Source organism: Macrotis lagotis, chromosome 8 (assembly GCF_037893015.1).
Source record: "Macrotis lagotis isolate mMagLag1 chromosome 8, bilby.v1.9.chrom.fasta, whole genome shotgun sequence".
Classification (NCBI taxonomy): domain Eukaryota; kingdom Metazoa; phylum Chordata; class Mammalia; order Peramelemorphia; family Peramelidae; genus Macrotis; species Macrotis lagotis.
Window position 1 is genome coordinate 104,007,207 of NC_133665.1, and position 23,491 is coordinate 104,030,697.

The 23,491-nt window shown below is 49.6% G+C and overlaps 1 protein-coding gene across 1 annotated transcript in view; it reads right to left on the bottom strand.

Moving 5' to 3' along the window:
* Window positions 1-16,270, bottom strand: part of COL7A1 (collagen type VII alpha 1 chain) — a 56,180-nt gene extending 39,910 nt beyond the window's left edge. Inside the window, exons 1-25 of the mRNA XM_074197865.1 lie at window positions 16,188-16,270; window positions 15,319-15,401; window positions 14,381-14,561; window positions 14,027-14,186; window positions 11,875-11,968; window positions 11,612-11,773; window positions 6,712-6,875; window positions 6,491-6,620; window positions 6,100-6,216; window positions 5,810-5,956; window positions 5,560-5,676; window positions 5,266-5,415; window positions 4,715-4,849; window positions 4,328-4,474; window positions 3,997-4,122; window positions 3,638-3,781; window positions 3,220-3,339; window positions 2,822-2,965; window positions 2,462-2,587; window positions 2,115-2,261; window positions 1,898-2,020; window positions 1,511-1,663; window positions 946-1,080; window positions 412-558; window positions 40-176 (exon numbers count right to left, since the gene is read on the bottom strand). Coding sequence (XP_074053966.1) covers window positions 40-176; window positions 412-558; window positions 946-1,080; window positions 1,511-1,663; window positions 1,898-2,020; window positions 2,115-2,261; window positions 2,462-2,587; window positions 2,822-2,965; window positions 3,220-3,339; window positions 3,638-3,781; window positions 3,997-4,122; window positions 4,328-4,474; window positions 4,715-4,849; window positions 5,266-5,415; window positions 5,560-5,676; window positions 5,810-5,956; window positions 6,100-6,216; window positions 6,491-6,620; window positions 6,712-6,875; window positions 11,612-11,773; window positions 11,875-11,968; window positions 14,027-14,186; window positions 14,381-14,561; window positions 15,319-15,401; window positions 16,188-16,201 — 3,303 coding nt within the window. The 5' untranslated portion in view covers window positions 16,202-16,270. The remainder of the gene's footprint in view (window positions 1-39; window positions 177-411; window positions 559-945; window positions 1,081-1,510; window positions 1,664-1,897; window positions 2,021-2,114; window positions 2,262-2,461; window positions 2,588-2,821; window positions 2,966-3,219; window positions 3,340-3,637; window positions 3,782-3,996; window positions 4,123-4,327; window positions 4,475-4,714; window positions 4,850-5,265; window positions 5,416-5,559; window positions 5,677-5,809; window positions 5,957-6,099; window positions 6,217-6,490; window positions 6,621-6,711; window positions 6,876-11,611; window positions 11,774-11,874; window positions 11,969-14,026; window positions 14,187-14,380; window positions 14,562-15,318; window positions 15,402-16,187) is intronic.
* Window positions 16,271-23,491: the final 7,221 nt, after the last annotated feature.

The window sequence follows — 23,491 nt, forward strand, 5'->3', positions numbered from 1 at the left end:
AGAAGTCTCCTGAGGCTGGGGCAGAGGACAAGAAAATACCTGCATAGCATCGGGCCCAAGAGGCCCCAGGGCAGACATCAGGCGGCTGAGGGCAGACTTCACCACACCTGAGTGATGTTCGTTGTCCTTAGTGGCATGGATAAGGAACACAACATCTGCCTTGCCATGTGTGCACCCTGCAGACAGGGGAGGGGAGAAAGTGTCCCAGAGGGTATCGTCACCATGTTTCCCATGATTGCCAGATCCTCCTGGTGTCACCCACCACCCGTATCTAGCAGACCTGGCTCCCCCAGCTCTTGACATCACTCTGTTTTGCATCTCACTGGTCACTGATACCCAGTAGATCTGTCCTCCACCCATCTCCCCCCAGCTCCATACCCACTCCAAATGCTTGCCCTATGACCTCTTTACCAGGGTGTTGAGTGACTGAAACCTCAGGACCTCGGCTGTTCCCTTGGACTGGTGTTAAGGAAAAGGTGTAGGAGATGCCAGGTTCCAGCCCTGGTACTCTATAGGAGCTCAAGGAGCCTGAAAGTGTCTTCTGGGACCCAGGGGCAGCTACCAAGGTGGAAAGCAAAGAGGAGATATAAGAAAGATTAAGTATGAGGAGCATCCTCCTCCACCAGCATACAATGTTCTCTTGCCATCAGACAGCCCCCCCCCCCCCAAGGATTCCCCTAGGCCTTTAAGGCCTCCTCATAAAATTTCAGATACACATCCGGTATTCCCAGTTTACAGATGGCCCAGATGTCCTTAGGATACCCACATTCCACAAACAGCCCTGGAGCTGTCTCTCATAAAGGAGCTGGAGACTTCCGAGGGAGAGCATGCTCCCCAAGTATCTAATGTCCCAACCCTGTGTTGGGGGGGGGGGGGGCTAAGTCTCAGGTCCCCGCACCAACACCGACGAGTCCCTCCAGCCTGTCCACCGTCAGGCCCTCTTACAGTGACCAGATCCTGGAACGGGTCTCCAAGACAGGACGTAGCTGGACGTTCCTGGTACCGGCGTCCAGGCCAACGTCACCGAATCCATGGAGGTCTCCAGGATGCGAAGGTCAGGGGTAAGGAGGGAGGGGAGTTCTGTGGACGGGGCCGGGAGTCAGCGCATGAGGTCATGGGGGGTGAATGGAGTTGGGGAGGGCGTCTCCGAAGGGGGGAGAGGGGCTTGGGAGAGAGCAAGGATGCGGGATGGAGGGAGGTGGGAGAGAATGAGGGGAGGGGATAAATGTTCTGGAGAAACCTCATTAGGGAAAAGGAGAGGGGAGAGGGAAAGGGAAGAAAGGGGATGACCCCAGGGATCACACCCGCACCGAGGGCCAGAGACGTGACATTGCCTCTGGTCTAGAGGAGAAGTGGGGCCCGAGCCCAGGGTTCGGGGCTCCCCGCTGCGCACCCTTCTGCCGCGGCGCAGTGTTTGGGTCAAGGGGAGACACAGGCTGGCGCGGCTCCAAAGGGGGAAGGAAGGGGCGGCGGTCTGGGGAGGGGGCCCCGCTTTGGGGAGGGCCCTCACCGGTGCGGGCAGACAGGGCCGCTGGCGCGCTCTCCCCGGATCCAGAGGGCCCCAGGGCGGTGAGGGTCACACGGTACAGCGTGCCCGGCTCCAAGCCCACCAGGTCGTGGTGGCTGACGCCTGGGCCCAGGACCTTGGACTGCTCTGGGCCTCCTGGAAGACAAGGCGGGGAGCGGCGGGGAGGAATCAGGGCAAGCGCCCCGCGCCCCGCGCCCCGCGCCCCGCGCCCCGCGCCCACGGAGGACAACAGTGAGGGACACGGAAACGTGACAGACCGGGACTGGGGAGAGGCGGGGCGCAGCGGGAGGGAGAAGGCGAGCGCGGGTCCGGGGCGGGGGGCGGGGCGGGGGCGGGGCCTGCGGTGGGGGGGCGGGGCCCGGCCCTCACCTTCGGGCCGCCAGCGGAGCCGGAAGCCGCCGGCCCCGGGCGCGGGGTCCCAGGCCAGGCGCAGCGCGCGCTGGTCGCTGTGCAGCAGCCGGAGCGAGCCTGGGGCCGCCGGGGTCACGGGCGCTGCGGGGAGAGGGCGGGGTCAGGCCTGCGGCCCCGCCCCCGCCCCGCCCCCGCCCCCAAGGCCCGCCCCCTCCGGGAGCGCTCCCGGCCGTACGGGTGGTCACTGTGAGGCTCACGGGCGCCCCCTCGCGGTTCCCTATGAGCGCAGTCACCCGGACTGTGTAGCTGATGCCTCCCTCCAGGCCCCCGATCTCAGCCGAGTCCGTGTCTCCTGGGAGCATCCGGCTACTCTCCGGGCCGCCTGGGGGGACAAGCACAGGCATGGGGGGCGGGTGACGTGGACGCAAGGGAAGGACGATTAGCCACAGAGCCAGGGAAGTCAGACGCTCCTCGTAACTTATGGGGGAGCTGGGGATCCCAGGGTCCCCCAGGCTGCTGGGGGGCTGAAATGAGCGAGAGTCGGGGGTGCCGGGGGCCAGGGTCTCAGGGCAGGAGGCTTACCGTCTCTTCTGCCCCACACCAGCCTGTAGGAGGTGGCCCCAGGGACCCCCACCCAGGTGACTCGGACAACATCACTGGACGAGTCGAGGATCTGCAGCCTGGACACAGCACCTACAGGCTCCGCACCTGGGGACGAGGGACCTGGATCACAAAGCGGCCGCCGCACCTCAGACCATGGTGGATCCAGAAAGGAGACAGTTCCAGAGGGGACCTGGCTTAACTAGGGACTTTTAACCAGGCCTGATCTGGATAACCAGTTCACCAGTGACCAGTCTGAGATGGGGCATAAGCAATCAGTCATGGAAAAGGACCAGTTGAGGAGGTGACTGGTCGGGTTCGGATAGACTGGAGACAACTTACTGGTCCTCACAGACACAGAAGCAGCTGCCCCTTCCAGGCTGCCCACCAGGGCGGTCACTCTCACCGTGTAGTCTGTGTTTGGCACCAACCCATCGATTTTGGCTGTCGAAGCTTCCCCAGGGACTAGCTGGGATTGTTCTGGCCCTGGGAAACCAACCGTGCTTTCCATCAGTGCTAGTGACTGCCAGACGGACAGCATCCCTCTCACCCCAGCTGTCCACGGAATTCTCTCCTTAAAAAAAATGATCTCCTCCCATCCTCAGACAATGAGAGCCTTCACATTGATGGGGCAAGACAGGGATCTCCATGCTGTCTGCATAACCTCCATCACAGTAACCCCAATAAACACTGTCCTACAAAGACAAGGCCCAATGGTTCCTGCCCCCCAAAACCTGCACCTCTGCCTGAATGCCAAGAGATCCTATAATTGGTGGCTCCTGGGACACCCGTCCAGGCGATCCTGACAGAGGAGCTCCCAGCCTGAGTCACACGAAGACCAGCCACGGATCCTGGAGAGTCTGGAGAGACAATGAGGTGGAATGGGAAGTTGGGGGGAGACAATAAGGTGTGATGGTATGTCTGGGAGAAACAATGAGATGGAATGGCGTATCTGGGAGAGACAATGAGGAGGAATGGGGCATCTGGGGGAGACGATGGGATAGAATGGGGAGTCTGGGGGAAGGCATTAGTGGTAGCAAAAAGAGAAGGGGGTCTTGGGAAGAAGCCAGGGGAAATACAAGAGGAGTTTTAAATGGGAAAGATCTGCCTGAGAGAGGTTAGGAGAAAGAGTCCAGGAGGAGGGGGTCAGGGTCTCACCTGTGAGGATGTTGATAACTGAGGGGGGACCCTGCTCAGCACCCCGTAGGGCAGACACTGAAATTTGGTAAGTGGTCCCTGGCCGTAGTCCCCCAATGTCAGAGGATATGGTATCTTCTGGTAGAGTCTTGGAAAACTCTTGGCCTGGATTCCAAGAGTGATGAATCCACTTAAAGATCCTGACCCTTATATTCTGATCAACTTCTCCCACCCCATGACCCCCTAAAATAGCTTTGGTCTTCCTTCCTTTTACCCATCCTGATCAAGATCCTCCCTCTCTTCCTCCCCAGCCCTCTTCATCTGAACCAGTGCCCCACCCAGCCCTGCCCTTGAGCCCCCACTGATTCTTCCCAACTAACCATCTCTCATTCTCCAGCTTAGCCGGTAACCACTAGCTCCCGGCACTGCTCCCCAGGACACCTGGACCCGGCCTGGTTCTGATGCTACCACTCGAAGTCTGGGGACTCTGGGCAAGGGCTCTGGATCTGTATGAGCAGGACAAAGATTGAACTGAGGCACTCCCTCCCACATCAATCTACCCTTACGCAATGGTCACTGCTTCCCTTGTGTCCACTTCACAGTGATAGTCAACCCCCATCCCAAGCCTCCAGAAATGATTGAGTCCTTCACCCCACCACCAGAGACATAGCCACCCCTGGAGTTCTGGCCTCCAGTAGAGCAAAGCCTCACCGAGCCGAATAGTGAGGATGCCAGGGATGCCTTCTCGGTTCCCTGCCAAGGCTGACACACGCACCACATAGCTCACACCAGGCTGGACTCTGTCCAGCTCAAAACTTGTCTGGTCAGCGGAAAGCCTCTGGGACTTCTCGGAGCCATCTAGAGGATCAGAAGAAGTAAGGCACAGATACAGGGACAAGGGGACAGAGACCGTCAAAATATGGACAAAGAAAGATACCAATAGGGACAGAACAAATGAGGATCAGCAAGCATTCATGCTGAGACAGCTTCCTGCAGGGTGAGGGTCAGTGGAAAGAAGGTGGGCCTTGGAGGGAGACCACTGGCTATGGAGAGGCTGGGTACGCCCCAAGGAAGCGGACAATGACAGTCGCCACTTACCTTGTGTGTTGCGTACCACAAAACGGTAGCCAGAGGCCCCAGGCACAGCACTCCAGACCACCTTGGCCAGTCTCCTGGACAGGGATGTTTCAGCTACTCGTAGATCAGACACTTGGCCAGGGGTTGGTTCCAGCACTAGGTGAGATTGGGGAAGTCTTGAAATCCAGAGCCCTTGCCAATGGACCCACTTCTTGGTGAAAGACACCTCCACCCCAAGCCTCTAGCATTGACAGAGCCCCTCATCCTTCACCAGAGACCTGAAGTTCTAGCACCCCTGGAGGGCAAACCTTCCACCTAATAAGAACCTTCCAAAATAGAAGCACCACTGCCCCCCACACTGGGCCCCTCCTTGCTGGGTCCCTCACCCTGGGTCTCCCCAGGGTCTCTCCCTGCCCCTACTCAAGTCATTCTCTGAGTCCAATAAAGAACTTTCCCTAATATGGGCATCACTGCCCCCACACTGGGCCCATCCTTGCTGGGTCCTCACCCTGGGTGCCCCCTGAACCTCTCCTTGCCCCTACCCAAGCCCTTCCCCAGTTCACCAAGCTCACCCGTTTGAGAGATGGTGGCAGGCGTGGCAACTTCACGTCCCTCATAGAGAGTATAGAGTGTTAGTCGGTACTCGGTTCCAGGCTGCAGCCCCTGAAGCTGGTAACTGGTCACATCCGTGGACAGCACCACTGACTGTGTTGGCTCTGAGCCTGACCAGGGGGAGTGGAGGGGAGGGGAGGTCACAGGCCTGAACACCTCCTCAGATAGTGGTTCCCTATTTGCTCTCTCTCAAAGAAGCTTATGGTCCAAGCCCAGACTCCCCCCCTCATCACCCACCACAGTCCCTCACTAACCTCTTACTGGCCTCCACTCCAGCCTGTAGCCCTGGGCCTCAGGGATGTGGGTCCAAAAAACGTGGATAGATGTGGGGCCCAAGATGACTGTCTGTAAGTTCTGAATGATGTCCAGCTCTGGCCAAGGACACAGGAAGGTTCAGTACCTCAGTGAACAAAGTCTGGGTCCCCTCTTCTCTCAAAGGCTTCCTGGTCTAGTCAAAAGTAGAGTCCCTTCACCTTGATAATAGATACCTCTTCCCGACCTAACCTGTTCTGGCTGTCAATGATGAGGAGGTCCCTGGTGTCCGGCCATGTAGAGGGGTCACGGTCACTGAGTATTCTGTGTCTGGACTCAAGCCCTTTAGAAGGGCAGATGATTGTCCTTGGGCAAGGTCCAGCTGCTGGGAGGCCCCACCTGGGGGAAGTTTGGAGATGCTCAATGGAGGAAAAGGGGATGAGAGGTAAGAGGGAGAGGGCATAGCTGAGACAGGAGGGAGGAGAATATTCATAACACAGTATGTCAGGGATCCCCCAGTTTCCCTGATACCCCCATCTTACTCTCTAAACTTCTCCAGGTCACTCGATAACCAGTGGCTCCAGCCATTGCCCTCCAGGCCACGAGGAGAGAGTGAGCTGTGGCATTCTGGATGAAGATCATAGGTCCTTCCAGTGCAGCTGTGAGGGGGGGGAAGGACCACTCAGAGAGGAAAGAGGCAAAGGCAGGATGTCAAGAGGGTCACTCCTGGGTCTGGCTTGTAGGGGTGAGATCAGAAGCTAAGCAGCCCAGTAGGAAACCCCAGGATCATGGTTGGAGGTTGGGGAGAAGTTCTAGATAAAGCATGCAGATATAGGCTATGGGAATAAAGGAGAATATGGGAGTCAGTCAAAGGTGAGGGAGGACTTAAGCTTGGGAGACCCCCAAAGGAAATCAATGAGAGATATCACTCACAGGTCTGGGCAGTCCTACTCACGGCCTCCCCAACACTGTTGGCATACTGGGCAACCACTGTCACCTGGTATTCAGTCTGTGGCCGCAAACCTTGCAGCCGTACACGTGTCTCCCCTGCTGGTACAGTCACCTACCCCAGGAAACCCAGGACTCAGTGTTGGCTGTTTGGCTGCCTTAGGTCCCCAGTTGCTCCCAAGCCTTCACTCCTCTTTGCTCCTCACCTCCCGCCGCTGGTCCGGAATAGGCTGTCCTAGCCCAGTGAGAGGGACATACTGGACCTTGTAGCTGATCACAGGACCACTAGCTGCTGTCCATTCAGCCAAGAGGGAGTCACTGCTTGCCTGTGATAAAACCAGATCTCGGGGACCAGAGGGGTGGCCCTCAGCTGCAGAGAGATAGAGGGCACCATCTGTGAGAAGTATGGCAGACAATCCCCTCACCCATTCCCCAAAGTGACTGTGCTCAGAGGTCAACATCAAGGAGTAGGATGCCATTCAAACTCAGAACAAAAGGACTAAGAAGCTGCATTTATGATGGGAAGAGAGCTGGACCTGAAGCAGATCTGTGGCCTTGGGAAAGTCAATCACTGTAGTAGAGTTCCATTTCTTCATCTACAAAATGACACTAGACTCCTTCTGAGGTCCATCTCTGCTCTAAATTCTACACTCATAAGTGGGAATTTGAATTTTCATAACTCCATATGCAGTGCTGTTCCTCATCATGCTGCCCTTCTCTCCTGGATCAGGCAGAAGCTCCATTCCTTGGAGTCTGGGAGAAAGTGGTTCAGAGATGGTCCGCAGACAGAGCCCCGAGATCACCCTGGCTATTTGCTTGACTCTGCCATCCTCTCCAGTCTCCAGTCTCTGCCTCCTCTTCACACTCCTAAAAAGACTCGCCTACATGGCCTCCAACATTTTTCTTTGTTGTTTATCTTTCTTAATGCTCTCTCCTGGGACACTCATCTCCAACTTTTTTTCCTGCTTGCTTGGTCTCCCTCACTGGTTCTCCAGCCTCTTCTCAACCCCTAAGCCTCTGCCCTGTGTACACTGACATTCTCTATACTCTCCGGGTGATTTTATCTATGGGTTCAACTATCACCCCAGAGTCATCATACAAATGACGCCCAAATCTAAATATCCAGTTCCAGTCTCTTTCCTGAACCAAAGTCAATCAACAAGGATTTACAACTATGTGGGAGGTGCTAAGAATATAAAGTCAAAAATGAAATAATCCCTGCCCTCAAAGAGCTTGCATTCTATGGGGTATAGGAAATACATTTGTGTACATAAACCAGAAGGTGATGATGGGGCAGGGGTGAGGGAAAGGGCACTAAGCTGCTGAGGTAATCAGTAAAGGCTTCATCTAGAAGGTAATGATTGAGCAGAATTTTAAAAGAGACAAGGGATTCTATAAGGCAGAGGTGAGACCAGAAGATAGCTAATGCAGAGGAACAGAGATGGGAAATGAGTGGCCTTCAGGATGACTGGATTATAGAATGACCAAAATGAATAATGTGTAATAAAGTTGGAGACGTACATTGGGACAAACTTCACTTTTCCAAGGGCATAAGGGACTAAAAATACAAACACAGCTGAGTTCTCGAGGTGGGAATGTGGTCATTGAGTAAGAATAATAGTTCCCATTTTTATAACACTTTATCTCCTTTATAGGTCACAGTGCAGGTATTTTGATGTCCATTTTATAGGACAACTGTCCAAGGTGTCACAAAATGTCAGTGAAAATTAGAGTTGTCTCTCCTAACTCACTATATTACACTTCCTTTTTCACACCCAAAGGGAGGGTCTGCAAGTTAGAAAGGGGTATAACAATAGGGAATAGAGGCAACTAGATGGCAATGTGGATATAGCATGAACCCTGGATTCAGGAGGAATGAGCTCAAATCCAGCCTCAGACACTTGAAGCTAGCTTTATAGGCCAGGAAAAAGTCATTTAATCTTTTTTTTTTAGGTTTTTGCAAGGCAAACAGGGTTAAGTGGCTTGCCCAAGGCCACACGGCTAGGTAATTATTAAGTGTCTGAGACTAGATTTGAACCCAGGTACTCCTGACTCCAGGGTTGGTGCTTTATCCACTGCACCACCTAGCAGTCCCCAAGTCATTTAATCTTGATTGCCTCTAGGGGGAGGTGGGGGTGGTGAACAATGGGAATATCTGGAAGGGACTGCTTACACTCCAGATTCTAGAATTAGAAAACCATAAATCTCAAGAGTTAGAATTTAGAAGGAAATAAGGATAAAGAAACAGGTCCCCAAAAGTGGTTCACCTGAATTCACCCAGATTGACTGTCCAGAACTAGATCTCTACTTCTAAACATCATCATCTCTCTCCTCCCTCCCAGAGGTATCCCTACTACTCACTAAAGCTAATCCCTCTCCCTATTCCCTCAGTCCCATTCGTCCCTGCCTCATCCATCTCTTGAATATCTATTTTGAGAGGACATCTTTTATCGGCAACTTCATCTTCAGCCCTACCTTTTTCACTGGTTCCTTCCCATTTAGGCTTCTCCAGTCCTAAAAACAACTTTTCCTTTACCCTGCCACTCTCCTCCAATAATCAGTCCATCTTCCCAGAAACTTTTCAACTACCTTCACCACCTCAGTAACCACTCCTTCCTCAAGCCCCTGTATCTTGGCTTTGGCGACCTCAACCTTTCTGAATGTGCTCTTTCAAATGTCAACAAAGACTGAAGTTGCTGAACCCTTGGCCTGTTTTCCAATCATCATCCTTGATCTTTCTACTGCCACCATTTTCCTGCTGCATGTTCTCTTTCCTTGGTTTCTATATAAGCTCCTGGTTTTCCTGTCTGTCTTACTGCTTCTTCTCTGCCTCCTTCACTGTTTCCTCATCCTTCCTTTCCCCAACCTCTAAGGTAGCTTTCCGTGACATTCTGTCCTTGCCCTTTTTTCCTCTCTTCCTCTCCACTGACAGTTTCATTCCCTTCCCATGACTTGTGCTACTGCCTCTAAGTAGACAGCTCCCAAACTTGAGTTCTGGACTTCCAATATCACCAACTTCCTACCAGGATATCTCACAAGTACCTCAGACCCAACATATCTGAAATGGAGTTCATTATCTTTCCCCCTAAGTTTGCTTCTCACCGCACCATCTCTGCCTATGACAGAGATTCGTCAGGTTCCCTCTGTTCCTGATGTTAGTTCTTCTCTCTCCTCACCACTCATGTCTAATGAGTAACCCAGTCTCTGAGGGCAGCCAGGTGGCACAGTGGATAGAGCACTAGCCTTAGAGTCAGGATGACAGGAGTTCAAATCCAGCCTCAGACATGACACTGTATGACCTTGGACAAGTCACTGAACCCTGATTTCTTCACATCCAGGATTGATTCATATCTGGTCACTGGACTCAATTGGCTCTGGTGGAGAAAGTGAGGCTGCTAACTTAGCACAGCTACCTCTTGCTCAAAACCAATTCATGTGTTTGTCATGGCATCACCTCCTTGATGTCATGGTCTTCTTCAAAAATGGACAAACATTATAGTCTTATTGTTATCATATCTATCACCTTTCTACTCATTACTCCCATCATCCCAACACAAGCCCTCCTTACTACCTATGCAAATGTAAAGACCTTTCCTCTCCCCTCTCCCACCCCTGTCTCCAATCCATCCTGCACATGCTGCCTGAACCATCGTCCTACCACAAAGATCTGATCATGTCACTTTGCGTAGAAATCTTCAGTAGCTCCATACAGACTCTTGAATAAAGTTCCTATTCTTCCACCTGGATTTCAAACCTTCTACACACTGATTCTATTTTCCTTTTTTTTTTTTAGGTTTTTGCAAGGCAAATGGGGTTAAGTGGCTTGCCCAAGGCTACACAGCTAGGTGATTATTAAGTGTCTGAGACTGGATTTGAACCCAGGTACTCCTGACTCCAAGGCCAGTGCTTTCTCCACTGCACCACCTAGCCGCCCCTATTTTCCTTTTCTAGTCTTACTTTTTACTATTTACCTCTAGATACTATATCATGGTAAGACTGGACTATTCATCACTCATTGTACACAACCCTCAAAATCCTACCTCTCTGTCTTCATCAAAACTGTCCCTTGGGTCTGGAATATTCTTCTTTCTCTCTTGGCCCCCTGAAATCATTGTTATTGCTGTTCATTCATTTCAGTTGTGTTCAACAATCTGTGAACCCATCACTTTACAGTTGAAGAAACTGAGGCAAATAGGTTGAAGTGACTTGTCCAAGGTCATGAAGCTAGTAAGTGTCTGAGACCAGATTTGAATGCAAGAAAAATGACTTGAAGCCCAGAGCCCTACTCACTCCAGTTTTGAACTATTCTTGAAAACTTAACCTTTCATTTAAACATCACCAACCTAGAGCTGGAAAGTACCTTAGACACCTCAACCAACCCTCTTATTGTACAGATGAGAAAATTGAATCCTGAGAGGCTAAGTAATTTTCCCAGGGTCACATGGATAGTTGAGAGCAAAATCTATGCTAGTTCAACTCAAATGAGGAAATAGGTCCAGAAGGAGAAAGAATGATGGATTTGAAGACAGAGATCTGGACTAAATCTAGCTTTGTGACTTGGCCACCTGTGTGACTTTGGTTAAGTCATTGTTCTCTGGGACTTTATTTCCTCATCTGTAAAAGGACATGATGTTCTCAAAGGTCCCTACTAGATTAAATACTACATTCCTAAGGAACAGATACACGTTCCAAGTCCTGTGAGTTGAGCATTGTAAACATTCTCCTTTTATAAGTGAGGAATCAAGACTAGAGTCTCAAGTATGGGATGTAACATTCCTGTGGTATTCTATACTATAGATCTTATGTTTGGGGATCATCTCCCTGCCAGATGGTCAGTGTATATCTAATCTAGCTTGTGTACCTCCCCAAGACTGAACAAGCCCACTGAAAAATAATACTTGTTGACATTCAAGGTGAAGTCATGAAGCCTAGGTCCCTTCCTGATTCTCACACAAAGCCTCTCTACATTTAAGAGTAATGCAGAATGTGTTTTGGGGCAGGGAGAAGAGGGTAATCCTGATGGTAAAGAGGAAAGGATGCCTGGGTAATTTAGTGGGGAACTGAGAAGGTCTTAGAGCATGAGGGATCTCAGATAAGGTCACTCACGGGGCAGGATCTGGGGGGTGCCCCCTGTGGTGGTGCAGACCCGGCGGGACACGAGGGGCAACAGGGTGCTGAGGATGCTAAAGTCATTGACAAAGTAGAAGAAGACATCTGGGGGCTCGGACGCAGTCCTTCGAAGTTCTCCCTGGTCAGCATTCTTGATACCTGTGAAGGGGAGGGGACAGGGCATCCAGAGGGAGAATTTCACTTCAGCTGCCCTGTAACTCTTCCCCAATTCCCCCCACACTCCCTATGGCCCTACTCACCCACTGCAAACACTTTCACCCCTTGCCCCTTCAGCCTCTGAGCGGCAGCTTCAACTTGGTCCTGAGACTTTCCATCAGTGATAAGAATGCAGACCTAGAAGCAGAGGCAAATGGGATCAAGGCAGGGGGTGAAAGTAGTCACATTCATAGGTAGACAGGGTAAGAGATAAAGGAATAAAAATAGCTGTGGATTCAAGAGTCAGCATATAGAGGCTAATGAGGCCAAGAATGGGTGAGGTCAGTCAGGGTTAAGATTGGAAGTCAGAGTAGACCAGAGACAGAGGTTGGGGCCAGTCAAAATCCTGAATAATCAATCAATGAACATTTACTAAGCCACTATTTTGGCCAGGCACTAGACTAGGCTCTAGCTATTCAAAGACAAAATGAAACAGTACCTGCTCTCATGGAGCTTACATTCTATTGAAGTGATAACACAGAGTCATGAATAGAAATATATACAAAGTGTAAATAAGAACATTGGCAAGGCAGCACTGGTATTTAGAGAGTCTAAGTGGAAAACCTCTTTTCTAACAAAGCTCATTTCAATATAATGTCGAGGGCCATACAAAATTATCAATTTAAAAATCAGCCTTCTATATTTGGTCAAACATTTCATTCACCCCCAAAAAGTTACTAGATTTATTGAATTTCAAGTCCTGCCTGCAGTCGCCATGGCAGTGCCAGAACAAATGATCTCTCAGGTCATGTAAGAACACAGACAGAATGTTCCCCATCCCTGATGTGGCACTTGAGCTCTGAGTTTCAAAAGAATCCAAGAATTCTAAGAGGTGGGCTGAGGGCATTCCAGAACTGGAGGGCAGGTAAGATCAGAAACAAAAAGATGCTGAATAAAGAATGCAAGAAATAGTTGGGGCCAGATCATAAAGGATTTCAGATGGTAAAGAAGTTTGTATTGGATCCTAGCAATAATAGAGGACCTCAGGAGTTTCCTGGGGAGGAGAATGATATGGTCAGACTTGTGATTTAGGAAAATTATTTTGGCATCAGTGGATGAACTGGAGGCAGGGAAACCAATTAGGAGGGTATTATCCTAATCCAGGAGAGAAAGAATGATGGTCTGGATTGGGGTCATGGCTATGTGAGTGGAGCAGACACAGACTCCCTACATCACCAGGGGTCCTCTCCTCCTCACCACTAGGAAGGGAGGTGTAGGGCCAGAACTGGCAAGACTTCCAACAGATTGACTATGGAAGGTGAGAGAGAGTAAGAGGTCAGGGATAACTCTGAAGTCTTGAACTTGAGTAACTGGAACAATGATGACAAAAATAGTGAAGCTGAGAAGAGAAAGACTTTGAGGGGAAAGTGATGAAATCTGTTTTAGAGACATTGAGTTTCAGATATCTATGGTATATTCCATTGAAACTACCTAATAGTAGATGATGTGGGGCTGAATTTCAAGAAAGAGATTGAGACTAGATTTATAGATCTAGGATCCATAGATCTATATGTCTCTGGAAAAGTAGACATAGAGCTAGAGGGGGAGGGAGAAGGAGAGATGAAAGGAAGGATTTAGACAGATGGAGAGAGAGATCATCTGCATAGAGAAGATAACATCCTATGGAAGCTGCAGAGGCCATCAAGTAAGGGAGTGTAGAGAGAGAAAAATGACCCAGGACAGAGGTTTGGAATAGACCACAAATAGGTACATAACAGATAATGACCCTGCAAAGGAGTTGAAGTTACCAGGTGGGAGAATTGTGAGAAAGCAGTGTCACAAAGCCCTGGAGAGAAGAGAGTTTCAAAAGGAAAGGGTAGCCAAGTGCCAAATGTTACATCAAGGCCAGTGAGGATCAGGCTTGAAAAAAGACCTTCTTAGACTGGTCAATTAAGGAATTGTTGTTCATTTTGAAGAGATGAATATCAGTCAAGTGATGAGGTCAGAAGCCAGATTGTCAAGGTTGTGCCAACCAGGTTCAAGAGTCAGGGTCAAGTCAAAACAGGAGATGAGGAGAAAGGAAGGGCTGAGAGTGGGAACATGGGCAACAAATACAATGTTGTGATGCTTAGGGAAGAAGGATGGGTCAGGAGCCAGGGAAAGATCAGTTTAGGGAGTATGGAAGGAATTCTAAGAGGTACAGAACCCTAGGACAGAAAGTGGAAGTAAAAACTTGGGGGCTCAGGTAGGGCTCACCTTGGAGACACCAGGTCGGGTAAGCTGAGGAAGAAAGATATGGTCTGCAATATGTCGGAAGCCAGCCCCAGTTCGAGTGTTTCCTCCCTTGTAGGTGAGGTCCCGCACAGCTTGGATCACTTCATTACCAGAACCATAGGCATCCAGGCCAAATTCAGTCCTTGGGAGCAGAGGAAAAAAAGGAAGAAGTCATCAAGGAAGGCAGTTTTCTAGGAGTCTCTAAATTCTCTATGGATTTGGGTCTTTGGGAGTGTCAGATAAGTTTTTTGAGAGTCATAGGAGTCCCAGGAGATCTTGGGGGAACAGTAGAAGGTTCTGGGAATCTATGAAGATCCTAAATGGCCCAGTGCTCACCGTGGGTCATCACTGTACTGCACCACACTGAAACGGACACCAGAAGCCCCTATGACCTCGACGAAGGGAAGCACCAGTCCTTCCATGAAGGCCCGGACTTCACGAAAGTTGTTTCGGCCAATGGAGGAGGATCCATCCAGCAGGAAGACGATGTCAGCAGCATAGAGGTTGGAGCAGATCACTAGGGGTAGGAATATAAGCTTACAGGACTCGAGGGATACCATCAGTGGCTTTGAGAACATAGGGGACATGGGAAAGTGGGACATGGACAATGACCAGGGACAGATGTGAGCTCATGGGATCCAAGAGGAACAGAGAAAAACAGGGGACTTGGGACACAAGATCCAGGAACACAGGATATAGTGAATCTGGGTCAGTGGGAGCCATGGATCATGGAAGAACACATGAAGGAACATGGATCCCAGACTTTGGAAAGACATGAATCACAGCAAGTGCAGGATAGGGAGGAAGTAAGAAAACATAGGGTTCACAGGTCCTAGGTAGGAAGATACTTGATGTTATTCCTTTATTGGTGTCATTTTCTCCCCTTTTCCATCCAGTTGCTACCATTTAAGGTCTAGCCCAAAGAAATGGATCCATCAGCTTATATGTGTGTGTGTGTGTGTGTGTGTGTGTGTGTGTATGTTTGTGTGTGTGTGTGTATTTATAGTCATAAATGTACAAGCACAGACACAGACACAAATATATATAAAATATATAATCAGGACCTAAATATGGCACAGATTAAAACAGGGACCCGGGGCTGGGGCTGGGCTGTAGCTGCATGTTTGGGGGTGGATCCCTCTCCTCCTCCCAGGCCTGTGGGGAAGGCAGACTTTGAGGAGCCTCAAGTCCAAGAAAGGGTTAGGGGTATTTTGATCTGAGGGGAACTTGGGAACTCAGGTTTGGGGAAACAGGGTGTGGAAATCTGTACCTACCTCGACCTCTCTCCCCCTGTGCTTTCACTGACACCAACAGGGTTCCTATGACCCCAGCAGTGAGCAGGAACCAAAGTTTTATCCTGGGGAGGCAACATTATAGCAGAGGGGTCAGAGTGCTTTGTAGCAGACCTTCCCCGGGAGCTGGTCCTGTTCCCATCCTGTCCTGGCCTCCACTTTCTGCTTCTATGAAATGGAGGGATGAAGCTACATGGCCCCTAGAACCCCTTCCAGCTCTTGAGGCTCTAAGCATACCGAGAGCATGCCCATCACATCTGGTCTGTCTGACGTGGGAGGGAAGGGGGGACAGGTAGTGGCACAGTTCATCATCCCTCCCTCGGATCTCCAGCAAGAGATCTGGGAGAGGGGTTCCCACCCCGGGGGAGCCAGCATCACGGGGATGAGGCAGAGAGGATGTGGGCCAGACCCCTGAGTGTCCATCCGACGCAGGCCACAGAGTTAGGGATTTTCTTGAAGCGGGAGGAGGAGGTTGGGAGGGAGAAACAAATGAACGATAAGGAGGTGGGGACAGGCTTCTGGGGGTTCTTTCTGACTGAGGGAGAGGGGGGATTTCTAAGAGGGGAGGGCTCGCCAGGATCTCTCACTCTGCGTGGGTCCTGCTCTGAAAAGGTCTCTTTCTCTGAGGAAGTTTCCCGGGGGTCTCCCTGGGAGCAGCTTCTCCAGGAGGATCACCGGTGGGGGAATGGGGGGTGGAGAGGAGAGGGGCAGGTCTCGGGAGGAAGGGGAGCTAGCGGGGTGAGCAGCCCGAACACCCCGCAATCAGATCCCGGGCAGCCGCCGGGGACTAAAGAGGGGGCACCTGCGCTCCACTCTCCGGTCCGCCCCCACCCCCGAGGCCGGGCTGTTACCTGGAGCTGTCCATCCGTCCGGACTCGGCAGGGCCAGCTCCGTCCTGCGGCTGCCCCCGCCGCCCGTCTCCGCTAGAGAAAAGTCCCCGAGATCCCGCGGGGCGGTCCCGGGCGGGGAGGAGCCGGGCGGGCCCAGCAGGCCGGCCCCCGGCCCGGGACCGCCCCGCTCCTCCCCTCGGACAAATCCCGTCCTCGGCCGGGGAGGGGTTGGGGTGCCCCCTCCGCACACCCCTTCCCGCCCCGGGCCGGCCTGGGCAGGGGAAGGTCTCTAAGTGTCCCGAAAACGGGGCCCGAGGCTCCCCTCCCCAGCCCGCAGGCCTCACGCCCCCCCATCTCCACTCCGGACCGGGCCAGAAACTTGCCACTGCGCAGCCAGAGATGGAGATGAGGAATGCGGCGCCCCGCCTGCGCTCCCCCCGTCCCCAAATTCTCTCTACTTCCGACTCCACCCTGGACTAGAGAGAGACTCGGACTGGGGAGGTGGGGGACGAGGGCCAGGGGCACCTAGGTTCGAATCCTAGCTTCGCAGTCTGGGGGGGAGGGGGCTTAAGCTGGCATGAATCCCCTCTGGAAACGCACTTTCCCTGCATCAGCTGCGGGGTCCGCCTAGGAGACACTCTAAATTTAGTCTCTTCCAGATGCTAGGATCCCTTCCCTCACAAGTATCCAAGATCTGTTTAAACCCCACCGCCTCCAAGAAGTTTCCCTTGATTTTCTTCCCCTTTCCCCCAACTCTCCGCCAGGTCGGAGCTCTCGCTCCTCTGAGATGCTTACCCATTCTCACCCTCATCTCCAAAACAAGAGAAACCTACCTGATACCCGATCCACTAATTGGGCAATGATCAGCCCCCCGGAGACAGACTTCAGGGTCCCTAAGACTACGAATTGACTAAATGAGAAGACTAGACCCGCTCCTATCTCCTTTTCAATTCAACTCTTCAGGAGACTCGGGGCCCTTGACCCAAGACTGCTTCACTGATCATCAGTTTCCCCATCTGTATAATGGAGACATCACTGTAGAAATACCAGGTGTAGTTAAATAATTACTATTAAGACATTTTCCCAACTGATCCAGTGGAAAGGAACAGATTTGGATTCTGAGGTCCTGAATTCAAATTCCAGCTTTTGTGCTTACTATTTACTTCTCTGGACCTCTGGGCAAGATGGTCTCTAAGGTCCCTTTTGTTTTAAACCTATGATTTTAGGAAGGGCATGGGAAGGGGAGCTTGGCTGCACTAGGTCACTGGCAGATGGACCGGGAGGGGTCCCAGAGTCTGCTGGGCAGTTGGATCTTATGGCATGGTTTTAGGAGGGAAGAAGGTTGCAGCTGTCTGTGACTCACCTCCAGGGCCTTCCTCCCCCTAGTCACCAAGAGGCAACCGCAGACAAGGCCTGGGGCACAAGGAACCTTTTCCTTTCTCAGACACAGGGAGGGGGAGGGGGTAAGCCTCTGGGGGAGAGGGAGGAGGGAGGATTCCTAGTTAGAAGTTCAGTCCAGTGAGAAATAGTGTACATCCATCCTCTGGTAGTGAAGACTGAGGCTCTAAGCAAGACAAGAACCTCTGACTCACCTTAAGAGTTGGCATGGATAGTCTAGAAACCACCCTTGGACACCTGGCAATTCTGCAGACCCACCCTTCTCTGACAGACCTATGGCTGTCTGCCCATCCTGAGATGGAGAGGGAAATCAATGGCAGAACTGGGCCAGGGATCCTGGGGTGCTAGCCCCCATGAAAGACAGAACTCTCAGGAGCCAGCATGAGAGAAATGCATGAACAAAATTGCAGATGTGAATGGACACAAACCCACACACAACCTCCTGTGTTGGCACACAGTTCCCCTCCCACAGTCACCCTCGGACCTTTCCAGACAGAGAGGATGCCATCCAGCTGTGCCTCTCACGGAGTGTGTGTATGTATGTGAGGGAATCACCCTTCCCAGATGTAAAGAGAATGGACCACCCACAGGGACAGCTCACTACAAAGGAATCTCCCCAGAAGCAGCCCATCTGGGGGTGGTGGCACATATGGAGGGACTTCAGTGCTGGGAGCCCCAGGCTATCCTACTTCAAATCATTAGTCCCACTCTCCAGGTCAGCCATAGGCCCATTTTTGTATCCTTCCATGTCTTCAGAAGAGATTTTTAAGAATTCCATCTCTTATTCCCCTTTATTTCATAGATATCAGAACTAGAAGAGTCCTTGGAGCCTAGCTAAGAGGGCTTCAGAATCTGGATAACATTATGAGGATAGGGAAGTGAGAGGTCATCTAATCTAAACCCTTTCCTTTTATAAAGAGAAAAACTGAGACTGAGAGGAAATCATTTGCCCAAGGTCATTCAGCCAACAGGCTGGGTCAAAATTCTACTTGGACCTTTTGCTGGCTATCTGACCATGGGTTTACCATTTATACTCAATCCTTTTCTGTAAAATGGAAATAAAAATAGAACTATGTCACAGAACTGTTGTGAGGATCAAATAAGAGGAATTGCATAAAGCACTTTGCCAACTTTAAAGAGCATATTTTAGTTATATGTATGTGATGCATGTCATACAAGTGATGTACATGTGTGTATTAATTATACATACACACACACACACACACACACATATATATATATATATATATATATATATATATATATATATATATCTTACAAATATATCAAGTGTGTATGTGTGTTTATTAGAAGACCTGGGACTAGGATTAGGTCTCCTTTTTCATAGCCTCTAGGCTCTTTCCACCTCATTGTCTGTCCTGACTTTCCTATCTTTAGCTCTGGCCCTAAAACATTCAAATCTCTCTTCAATCCCAGTGTCTCACTAAGCTCCACTCCAGGCTTCTCCAGTTGCCTGTTGGGCGTCTTCTGGATGATCCACTAGCACCGATAACTGAACAGTTTATTTCCTATACATCCCTACTTCCAGGAAACCCATCCACCATGCCAACTATTCTCCCAGTCATCTAGACTTGAAAACCCCAAATCTATGCCTCCTCCTCTGCTGGTCTCAAGCACTGAATCAATCCTATTGGTCCTATCCTGTCTTAGGTAATGTAGGTAATAGGGAGCAGAACCACTTTCAAACCCAAGTCTTCTGACTCCAAATTCCTATACTTTTTCCACTACATAATACTGCCCCTCCCAGACTAGGGGAAGGAGTGGTGGGATACTCATGCCAAGGGAAGCTGCTTATGTCTGCCAAAGGGCCCACTCTGGGTTCCCCGTGGGAGGGGGGGAACAGAGGATGTCGAAGGACTGGTCCCTGTTCCCCTAGAATTCTCAGTTTCTAGGGGACAGAGGTTGGGCTGGGGATGCCACTGAAGCCTAGGATGCCACTGGAGCCTTCACTGCCAAGGAGCCCCTCAGAAACGAGTCAGTACCTGCCTGGTTGCCACCTGGAGATGGCTGCTCCCCGCCTGCCATCACCTGCCCTGTGCCTTCCTAAGCCTGGGCCTCAAGCCCACACCTTCTAGACCCACACATAACTTCAGGGAAAAGGGTAAGGGGATGGCAGAGAGCCAGGTATGGAGGCATGGAATCCCTGTGGTCTGAGAAGGGGATTTTGGAATACCCATTCTATCCAGGCTCAAGAAAGCAGGGGAGGGCAATTCCTACTTCTTTCTCCCCCTGCTCAGGGGTGAGGTAAGGATGATGATGTTAGGCAGGTGGGGGGGGGGCTAAAGTGGGAGTGGAGTTACTTCTGCTGAATTGGCTACCAGCTCCTTCCCCTCCCCCAGCTTTCTTTTGCAGTGCCAAAGTATGAGAAGGAAAGAGATAGTTTTATATATATACATATATATGTATATATATAAAACTATGAACATTTTATTTATTATAAACTCAGTCCCTACTCTTCCTGGCTGCATAGAAGGGCCAAAGCAAGGTCTGAGTTCAGAGCCCTACCCCAGAATCACAGAACCTCAAAAACAAATGGAACTTGAGCAAGCAGGAACCTCCTCTACAGTATTCCTGACAAGTGATCGTTTGGCAGCCAGTAGAAGACTGGTTCCCAAGGCATTCCATTCTACTGCTGGACAATTCTCATTGTGGGAAATTTTATTTAGTGCTGAAATCTACTTCTCCTAATTAGGCCTGCACAAACTGAATTCCTCATTCCTATGACTGCTTTTCAAACACTTAAGACCGCTGTCCTCAGACCCAACCCGGTCTCCAGTCCTAGACCACAAGTCTCGATCCTTCATCCAACCAGGGCTCACTGATGCTTGTGCTAACTGGAGTCCTGGCTGCCAGCTGTTCCCCAGCCCTGATACTGAACATTCTGATGCCAACCCAAAGTCTTGGTGCGTCAGTACCCTGGGGCTGGGCTCTGTAGAGGTCCTGGGAGCTTGACCTCAGAGGCTGAGACATCTGGTACCCCCTGTGGCCCTAGTCATCTATGGAACCTGAAGGGAAGTACTTCCCCCTCCCCCTACCCTCTCTGGCACCAAGTTCAAGGAGCAGATGTTCTGGAGAGTTGTAGGGACAGAATAGGAAACTTCTCTAAGTAGCCTCAGAAGGGTTACTGTAAGCCTCTCCCTGCCCCAAACCCAAAACCTCGGAGGAAGATGAATCCAGGGACACCTCATATCCAGCAGAGATTTGGGAGCACAGCTTTAAAACTAACTCCACCCCAAGAATTCCTAGGCCTTCAATCTTGGATTGAATTCCCTTGATCACTTCTTTTGAAAAGGGTCATAATAAGGAAGGTGATGTCATTTATTGCTGTCCTATAGCATGATCAATGGTTTAAAATATTTGAAGAGTTGCTGTAAGGAAGAGGTTTGTTCTTGGCTCCAGAGAGCAGTCCTAGGATAATATGAAAGGGAAGGTGATGTGAAGAAAGGGAAAGAAGAAGGAAAGTTCAAGGAGGTCTATTTCTGCTTGTTGAATGGACTTCTAATAAAATGCCTTTGGGAGGTACTGAACTCCCTATAACTAGAGGTTTTCCAAGCAAAAACTGAATGACCAAGCACTCATTGGTCACTTCATGGCCATTTCCAGACCATGTCTCTCACACTCTGGCCTTCTTGAACTCTACTCCCAGGACCCTGGGCTCAGAGAGATGAGCAATTACATTAGGTGGAAGAGGAAGGCACCCCCCCCCACAAAGGATAGCACTATTGCTCAGTAGCAGCTAAGATGATAATGGCCAAGAAAGGGAAGAACTATATCTATAATTATTATTTGACTTGTCTTCCTCTCTCCCCTGCCACAAGTGAGCTTTGTATTCAGACAGAGGAAGGATAGGACTAAAATAGTGAAACAGGAGTTTGAAATCCAAGGTATTTGAGAATGAGATAAGAAGAAACCATTGAGCTGCCTACTCTAAGTTAAAGCAGATCCAAATGAATTATATCCTAGGCAGATCTGTCTTTGAGAACAGGCAACAAGTATCTATGACATGCTTACCATGTGTCTGACCCTGGGCCAAGGAGCAGAGATGCAAATACAAATAACATAAAGGTATCACAGGACCATATATTGGTAGCTGTTGTCCTGACTCTAAGAGTTATGCTGCATGGGGAGCAGAAATCCATCTCCAATTCAATTTCCAAATCCCCTAGTGAATTTGACAATTGATTGTCCAGCACTTACAAAAGAAAGCAGTGATTAATTGGGACCCAGAATAAGTTCACTATGAATAAATCATGCCAAATTAACTTTAAATCCTTTCTTGACAGAAATAATGGATTAAAATTAGGGGAAAGTTATAAACAGAACACTTGAATTTCACCAGCATTTGACAAACTATCACCATACTTTATCACAGAATGGGGAGAAATGAGTTGAAAAATGGTTAAGTTAGACAGATCCATCCATAATTGGCAAAATATTCATTCATTAATTAGCCAGAATATCCATTAATTTACCAAGGCAACTTGGATGGTTTTCTCTAGTTCCTTTCAATGTTATCACTGATTTGGTTGAAAAAACATAGTTCTAGCTATACTAGTACATTTTATGAGTGTATGCTGAATGATAGATTCAAACTCCAAAAAGACTGACAAATTGAAATGATGGAGTGAATTTAAAATTAATTAAATTTAGTGGGGATAATTCTAAAGTTAGGGGAAAAGCTTTACAAAGATCATACATAAGTTAGAAAAAAATCAAGTACAAAGTGAAAACCTGGTTAACATTTTTTTTTTGATGTGGTCAATGCATAAATCTATTTCATTATGCTTATTTGCTTTCATTATGTATATTTGTTTTCTTTTTAATTAAGGAGAGAAAAAACAATTTTATGTTAATAGAAAAACAATTATTTTTTTAAAAAAAGACCAGGTTAGAGGGCAGCTAATGTGAAAAGGGCCTGAGGCATGGAGTTAATGAACAAAAGCTGGATGAGTCAACCTCATGATATAGCAGCCAAAAACTCATATGCTCTTAGTCTTCAAGGTTCAAGAACAGGGAGGTGAGAGACCGTTCTCTACCCCAGTCAGACTACTGCTGGAAAACTGTATCCAGATCTAAGAAGTATATTTGGGAGGGACATTGACAACTGGGGTATGTTTGGAGAATCACGCAGATAAGGAAGGGAGTGTAAGCAATGGCATATGAGAAAAGGTTGAATGAAGGGTTGATGCTCTAGTCTGAAGATTAGACTTGGGGTATTAAGAAAAACATGATATTGGTCTTAAGAACTTAAGAGGTGAGGCAGCTAGGTGGCGTAGTGGATAGAGCACAGGCCCTGGAGTCAGGAGTACCTGAGTTCAAATCTGACCTCAGACACATAATAATTGCCTAGCTGTGTGGCCTTGGGCAAGCCACTTAACCCCACTGCCTTGAAAAATCTAAAAAAAAAAAAAAAAAAAACTTAAGAAGCATTAGAGCAATGAGGAGAAGTTAGAGAGATGCAGATTTATGTAAATAATTCCTAACCATCAGTTGTCCAAAAGCAGGATGGAGCTGCCTTGAGAAGCAGTGAGCTCATTACTGGAAGGTCCAAACTGAGTTTGAAAGACCAGGATGGGTCAGGCTAGAACTACTATGAGATTCCCTCTAGCTCTGGGATTCTAGGACTTAACTTTTATACACTTGCTCTCCCATGACTTTCCATATTCCACTCCAAGTCTGCTGGTCTCATTGGTGCCCTGGCATGCTAATTAGGCTTGTTATTGGTTTCAGAGGGCATAAATTTTCCACTGGGGGAAAGTTTCAAAGTTTCAAAGAGACATCTCTCTATTTGTAAAGAAAATATTCTAGCAATTAGAGATATTCTAAAGTGGACTAAGATGCCTTATTGCTTCATGCTATTGTCTCCACTTGGTGTGCTCTCCCTTCTAAACATTCAACTCCCACCC